This window comes from Glycine soja, chromosome 10 (assembly GCF_004193775.1).
Source record: "Glycine soja cultivar W05 chromosome 10, ASM419377v2, whole genome shotgun sequence".
Lineage (NCBI taxonomy): Eukaryota > Viridiplantae > Streptophyta > Magnoliopsida > Fabales > Fabaceae > Glycine > Glycine soja.
In genome coordinates, this window is record NC_041011.1 from 46,325,960 (window position 1) to 46,334,171 (window position 8,212).

The 8,212-nt window shown below is 32.3% G+C and overlaps 1 protein-coding gene across 1 annotated transcript; it reads left to right on the forward strand.

The window, feature by feature from the left end:
* Nucleotides 1–792: 792 nt before the first annotated feature.
* On the forward strand, nt 793–6,862 carry LOC114372192. The gene is made up of 11 exons (XM_028329643.1): nt 793–1,250; nt 1,446–1,780; nt 1,862–1,939; nt 2,043–2,145; nt 2,820–2,908; nt 3,422–3,533; nt 3,907–3,960; nt 4,031–4,079; nt 4,908–5,008; nt 6,084–6,199; nt 6,319–6,862. Exons 1-11 carry the CDS (start codon nt 924–926, stop codon nt 6,674–6,676), a joined length of 1,722 nt encoding a protein of 573 aa, XP_028185444.1. The 5' UTR covers nt 793–923; the 3' UTR covers nt 6,677–6,862.
* Nucleotides 6,863–8,212: the final 1,350 nt, after the last annotated feature.

Sequence of the window (8,212 nt, forward strand, 5' to 3'; positions counted from 1 at the left end):
ATTTTGTTGAAAGCATAATAACTTTTGATCTCTGTTAAGAGTTATTTAAATCATTAACAAGCAAAAGTGCTATATTTTAAAATTAAAGGGATAAAAATGGATAGAAAATTTTAGAAAGAATAATAAAAAACTTAATTTTTTTTATAAAGACAAAAAATATATTATACCCTATAAAATAAAATGTCTAACTCATTAAGTATAACAGAAAAAACATAAGAAAGAAATTAACAAATAATAGAAAAAAATGATTACATTAAAAATTTGAAGTGAGTGAGATCAATTTATAAAATTAGCATGAACAAAAAATAACATTAATAATATTAAAATAATTAAATTCTACATCGTTTTTTGTTTTGAAATATAATCAATTGTATCTGAGCCTACATGAAAATTTGTTGGAGTTAAAAATCAATACAACTTCCATAAAAACTACCACAAATTACAAACAAAAGAAGATTAAATTATAATTTTTGATTGATCTAATTTCTCGAATTCATAATTTTAATTCATTTTATTTTTAATTATAATATTGGTTTGTAATTTTATAAATCAATAATTTTTGTTCGTTTTGCTATAAGGTATGTGTGTCCAGTAACAAAAATTAATCATTGAAAAAAAGGAAATCATATTTTACCCATAACAAATATTTTTTACTAAAAACTTTTATTTTCTTATCATCATTAATCTGTGAACAGTTGAATTGAATCACACGTTTAGGAGGGGGGGGGGGGGGGTTGGGAATTTAGAAAATTAATGGGAAAAGCGGTAAAATACGAGTAAAGATTCTAAAGTTCTAAAAAATAAATAGACAAATAAATAAATCAGCCATGAAAAATCGATTGAATTGATTTTGATTCGTTGTTCCTCTCTTCTCCTGAATCATATGCAGTGCGGATTTTGGTCCGAATCGGTGAATCCCCAAAATGGGTAACAGCAGAAAGAAGCACCGTCGTGTGCAAGACTCGCCGTCTTCTTCATCCTCTTCGTCCTCGGACTCCGACCACTCTTCGCGGCGGCGGCGGCGGCTGAGGCGGCGCGAGAAGGAGCGGCGCAGAAAGAGCGAGGGAAAGGATGAGCGAAGGAGTAAGAAGAGAGACAAAGAGCGCAAAAAGAAGAAGAGGAGGCTCCACGATTCCGATGACTCCTACTCTTCGGAGGAGGGGGAACACGAACAACCTAGGGTTCAGCCTGAAACTGTCTTAACCGAAATGATGAAAGAGTTTCCCGATGTCGGCAACGATTTGAAACAGGTTTCACTTTAATGTCTACTCTCACACTATGTCAATTCCATTGTTAAGTGTTTTTTTGGTGACCACTATTTGAAATTGAAATTGGTTATTATTGCACGCTCTTAGGTCAATGAAAGTATTGTATGATGCATATATATACATATGCTTGATTCATTTGGTTTTTAATGGTCTTGTTGCTGTTGTGTTTGGGTTTAGCTCTTGCAAATGATTGATGATGGACAAGCTGTTGACATAAAGGGTATATCAGAAAAATCTTTAGCGAAGCGTTTGAAAAAGCTGTTCCTTTCGTTAAACCTTAAGGAGAATGGAGATAGGGTTTTCTTGCTGCGTTCTAAAGCTCGCCCTACTTTGGATGTTGTTGGCCCTCTGATTCAATCCTATATGAATATGAATCCCATGAATGAGCTAGCTGATACTTCGGCACCATTGCCTGAATCAAGTTCAGTTCCAATAGATTCTGGAAATGAACAGATGGTGGATGACCATGCAACGGCAGCTCCAGAGGATCATTCTGTTGGTCCTCGAAGAAGGTGATGAGTGATAATTTTTTTTGTCATTTTGTTGATATTTATTTTTTATTTTTCGAAATTATCACTTACTTTATTGTGCAGGGTGATTGGCCCTGCAATGCCATCAGCTGAATTACTCGCTGCTGCTGCGAAATTAACAGAGGCACAGACTGAGCTCAGGTACCACCCCATTTAAGTTCTTGTTGATTATGTTTCCTGGCTCAATTGAGTCAATTCACATCTGACAACGGCAATGATGATACTTTGATACTAATGTCTTTAGAGATGCCGAATTGGACGACGATTCTGAACTATTTGTAGGACCTCCACCACCAGCTCTAGTTTCTGAAGCAGAATCAGCTAATGAAGCAGAACGCTTTGAAGAGGTATTTAATCCCAATAGTCGTTAATCAGGATTATTTGTTGTTTCTTCAATTATTAAAATAAAATAATCAGATTTAGTGATTGATGTATGGTATTCCACTTATAAGATAAAGATTTTATTTGGGGAACATGAGAAAGAACTTCAATTTGGTGGCATATGCTTCTACTGTCTCCTTTGATTATATAGCCTCCTTCAGCTAAACTGAACAATCAGTCCTCTGAATTCGATGAGTCATAAATTGCTGTATTTGGATTAATCTTTAATGATCAGTTTTGTTATGGGATAAGATAGTTTGATTTCCTTTGGTCGTGGAGTCTCTTGGGGAGTTCCATCTGTTCATCTTTAGCGGGATTATTTTGAGTGGCAGTGGTGGTAGTTTGGCTCTTTGAAGATGGGAATCTTTATATTTTTTTATTTAATCTTTTTGTTTTACACAATTTGTCATTTGCGTTTTTGTAATTTCTATCTTTTCTTTTTGTAAATAGTTTCTTATAAAAAAAAAAAACTTCGTACCCCATTGCCCAGAGGCTCTTCGCTATGCGAAGGTATGGGGGAGGGAAAACTGTTCAATTCTTAGATTACTTGTTAATTTATTACAGAAATAGATTTTGGATATTTAATTATTTATTTGTAATTGAATGTGGAGGCACAAGTCATCACCTATTTATTTCTCAGGTAACCAGGATCATGGAAGTTGAGGCAGACAGCCCGTATGATGTTCTTGGAGCTAACCATAATATGTCCAGTGACAACATGAAGAAAAAGTATGTTCTCTCATTTGCTTCTTTAAGTAATAAAAGTTTCGGGTTAATTTTGTTTTTGAATTAATTATTTTAAAAACTGATTCAACTTTGTTGCCCCCACAGCAGAATTAGTTAAAAAAGCATTGCCTGGATGATTATTCAGTATTTTGCCGCCTACTGCTCCAAAGAAGTTATTAAGTTCTTTTGGAAATCTTCATGATCCAAATCATTGTATTATCATGTTACGTACAAAATGTAGACTATAACAGCCTGTCTTGAACTCAAAACATAATTTATCATGGTAAATAATATATTAAAGATGTGATGAGAAAGAACTGATTTTCTTTAACTTTTAAGGATGTACTCAAGGCATTCTATGTCTATACTGGGAACTGAAAAGGAAAAGCTACTAAAATATATTTTTTGTATTCTATGCAATAATTGAAAAGAAATCCAAACCTTATCCCATTATAACGACTACATATAAGCAAGATTATTTGGTTGGCTAATGTTTTCTTGATTAATTCCCCTTAGGTACTGGAAGATGTCACTATTGGTTCATCCAGATAAATGCTCTCATCCACAAGCTCACCAGGCTTTTATTAAGTTAAATAAAGCTTTCAAAGAGTTACAAGATCCAGAAAAGGTGAGCCTGCTAGAAGGATGGTTTATTACTGAAGTTAATGGTGCTTTTTGTGGGACATGCTTACAGCTCTTTCTTTTTGTGACATATTTGATTAATTGCTTTATCTATATCTGGGACTGGGTTTTCTTTTGTTTTTTTCTTTTCTTTTTGGTTGATTGTTGCTTAATTTATTTCTCATATATTTCCTTTACCTCTGGTTTTTCCCTATAGAATTTCTTCAATTAAAATTGCTGTTTTGTTTTGGCATGTATTTTTTTTTCAAAAGATTTTTTGTTCTCAAGTTTGGGCATTTGGCATATAAGTTAGATACTTTTCCTTTCTGATATATTTGAATGCTTTTTGTTAACAAGAAGATGTTGTGTGGTTTTTGTAGAGGAAAGCAATGGATGAGAAAATCAAACTCAAACAAGAACAAGAGCAATTTCAGGTACCTTGAACTTATTTGTGTGGCTGTAATAGTGGTGATTGAAAATCTTAATATCTTCGTTTGACTGCAGGCTGAACTTAAAACCATGCGTGAGGCTGCACTGTGGAGAAGATCTCAAGGTGAGTTCCATATTGTAGAGCATTCTTGTTAAGTTAGTTCAGGTCACTTTTCTGCATAACATGCTTAATATATCAATGAGTGATATGAACTTAACTTTGATAAGGGAAAGAGTTGGAAAGAGGATGGAAAAACTGAAAGGGTTATCTTGTGATAGAGATACTTGTAGCACCAGTCCCCCCAAGTAAAACATGAAAAGAAGGTTGTTGGAGTGGGTGTGGAGGAAAATTAAGAGCAAAATTCAAATCTGTCCATTCCATTGGGGCTTAATGGTGGTGGGGATTACATTTTCTGACATTCATAAAGCATATTGCCTCTTTTATGTAAACGAAAGAAAAATGTATTAATATTTTGGTATTTAAAGGTTGTAATACATGAACTAAAGGAGAAATTTTTTATGGTTGTTTCAAGTCATACCTCATGTCCTAGTTTTACTTTACATTATGATTACACTCATTTTGTAAGCCTATTTTATTATTATTTTCTTCTTAATTCTAATGATCCATCCTTTTGCTGGGAGAAGGTACTTTACTGTCATATGTCAATAAACCAACACAAAGTGTTAGTGCCAGATAATTTGGTGATAGTGTGCTTAATTTGTGGTCTTTGGAATGACTTTAGTGGGATGTACTTTTGCTTCTTGCTGGTATTGAATAGTTGTCTTGTGACATTTGAGGTTGGAAAATTGGTCTGGCATGAACAAACATGTTCCCCCCCCCCCCCCCCCATATTTTTAAGGTTTTACTTTTCTTTCTTGAAATGAGAGGACGTGCAGTTGGTTGCTATTACTTGTGAACTTTGTTATCTTATTGCTAGGAAATCTGTGGCAGGTATTTCCATGGAGGGTGATGAAGAGCTTCTGGCACAAACAGAGGTTAAAGTAGAACCAAAAAGGGATGAGTGGATGACAACACTACCTCCAGAAAGGAAAGTAAGTCCTGTGTAACCCATCTATATGGTATAATATATAGTAACTTTGAAACATGGTTTAATTATGATTATGATATAATATAGAGTCACTTTAGCTTTATATATATGATCTTGGATATATTTTAGTTGATTTTGTAATTTGTAGTTACCACTTACCAATTAGAAGTTTTAAACTGGCTTGGGTTATGTTATATTGGGGCTTAGTGTTCATATATATTTAGTTTTCTTTGTGGGTTGAGGTTTTTGGTAGTGGGATGTTTCTAAATCCTTGAAATGAATTTCTAAGCATTTTAAGAAACTGCAAAGCCATTTTCTTTGGGTTATATGATACAGTTTCATCTTAAGTTGTGATGCCTAAAGAATTAGGTCTGATGCTTAGGATCTCACATCTCCTTGCTTTTCTGATAATTTGTTCAAGCAAGTCTGGACCTCTTTTTTGGGGCATACATCTGAAGTAATTCTAGAAAGTAGAAGCCACTAATCCATCCTGCTTTTTAACATATTGAAACTATAAAGCCACATTTTGTGAATTCTGTTTAAAATTGTAGAAGGATTTTGATTGGATTTTTTTATTAACTTTCCTTTGCTCTCGAATGAACCCTAATTTCTTGCATCCTACGTAGGCCTCAAGTCCTTAGCATAGTCCCTGGTTCCTTGTTCAATTTCTGGGTGCTTTGCTCTCCTACCCCACAATAATTATCACAGCTCAACCATATCTAACATGTCTTGTAATTCTAAATCTACATTGGGACATATCTACATGGGGAGCTTTCATGTTTTCTTTAACAGTTATATGCTTGACTTTCTGGTTGCTGTTAATAGAATTATTCAAACACTGAATAGGAGGGGGGAATTTTAGACCTGCAGAATGTCTCCTACTGTTTCAGACCCACACTATGACTTTTTTTGTTAGTTTTTTTAGTATAGTATAATTCTCATTATTAAAATCTGTTTTAATATTCTCTTAATTAAATTTGATTCTAATTTTAAAAAATTGCTTGAGACTTATTTAATAAAGAAAGAATTCAGTTTTTCTTCTAAATAATACCCACTTATTTAATGTATTTGTGTTTCAGCCTGGTGGTATGACTATGCAATCAACCACTTTTAGCCGGGGCCCAAAGGAAGGTAGAGGTGATACTAGTGTTTGGACAGACACCCCTTTGGACAGGGCCCAGAAAGCAAAGATGAAGTATGTATCCTCTTTCATTCTAGAAATGCTTTGGTTGGACAATTTCTCTTTCTTACAACCTATCTAGTTTACTCCTTGAAATCAAGAGCTTTAAAGCCAAAATGACATTTACATGGCAGTTATTTGGAAGCATACAATGAAGCTACTGCACTAGCTTCAAATGAAGAGGATAAGAAAAGGGCTAGTGCGGATGCAGAATTGGTGGACAAATACAATAAAGCAAAACGGTCAAAAACATTGGTGCAGAAGTATCAAGAAGAGGTTGCTAGCAAATCCAAGAAAAAGTCCAAGGAACTGAAGGAAGTGAAGCAACAGCCGGAGAAGGAAGACTGGGTGGGTCAACATCCATGGAAGCCATGGGACCGTGAAAAGGATCTGACAGCTGGAAGGAAAACTGTAAATTTTGATTCAGAAAGCATGACTAAGAACTTATCTTCAAGGTTTTCTTCTGGAAATTTTCAGAGGAACTTCCTTTGATTTGATTGAGTTTACGTTTCATATGATGAGCCCTTTTGCCTGGACACATCTGTTTGATCTTTGATGAGCTTCTTTGAGAAATTGAATTTTTCTTTTTCCTGATGGTTAGTTTCTGTCATTCTTCACGTATATTATGTTGATTTTCTTTTCTTGATCAACTATATCATAGGCTAACTGATTTTATAACTTATACAGGTGTATATCTAATTATCTACCAAGCTTGTTTATCCGAAGTATTTATGTTTGTTGCACACGTGATTCATATAGTACGGCATCTACGGTTAAAGTTTGAGAATTAGCTTCTATCCATGTGGAAATAACTTTTAACCTGACTGTGAATTTTTAAAAAAATATGATTCAGTTAAGAGTTATTAAATGGTGTAATAGTACCCATTTATTTTGTATATTTAACTATATACATCTTATTATGTTATGAATTTTGAATTTACATTGTTTTTTAACTATAATTTGTATTATTATGTATTTTGAATTCACATTATTTACTAATTGCAATAATCTTATCATGTATTTTTTTTCACATTATCTATTAGTTATCTTATTATATTCTGTATTTTGAATTCACACAGTATAATAATAATGTAAATTATATAAGATAATTAATATTTAAAAGTTATTTTAGTATAATTTATATTATTTTATTTATGTTGTTCATTGTTTGTCAAATAATATACATGATAAAAAAATTTCCTATAATTCAAGTATTTATTGTGTTCTCTTTATCTTGTGTAATGTAATGTGCGCATCAAAGAATTCCAAGAAAATTAATAAGAAATAAGACTTAAAAAAATGTTCATATATAACAATTTAAACATTGAGGTTTTAGGTTTAAGGGCTAAAAAAATTGGCACAAATATAAAAAAAATGATTAATTAAACCTAAAAAATACAAACTTAAAACTAATCAAAATATATTTTTCATATAAAGTTTGAGTTGAGATCAAACAAATACGTGTAGTTCAAATTTAATTGTCATGTATAAATTAAATACAAGTAATCAGAATTAAGGGAAACCACAATGGTTTGTAAATTAAATTAGAAAGAAAGACAAAAAATTCAATAAGAATAATTTTGTTAGATTCTCACCGATTTTGATAAAACTTTGTTACGGGAATATTCCTCCTTGAATAATTCTATAAGATGTCATGGCATCATAACATTTAATTATTTTATTTTCGAAAATAATTTGATTCAAGAATATCAAGTGCATGATACTTTTGGGAATAAGCAAGGACGGATCTGGTGGGGGCAGTGAGGGGCTTTAGCCCCCCTCCCTCAAATTTGAACAATAATATATAATATTAATTAATAATAAATATACTATTTTCAGTAATGATATATACTAACTAATAATTAAATACTACTTACAGTAAAAATAAAATAAATATATATATTAATTAATATATGTTAGCACTGATTATATAATAATCTTTTTAATACTGAAAAATATAATATATATTATCACATATTATAATTTAACTCAAATATATATATGTATGATAAGAATGACATTTTTATG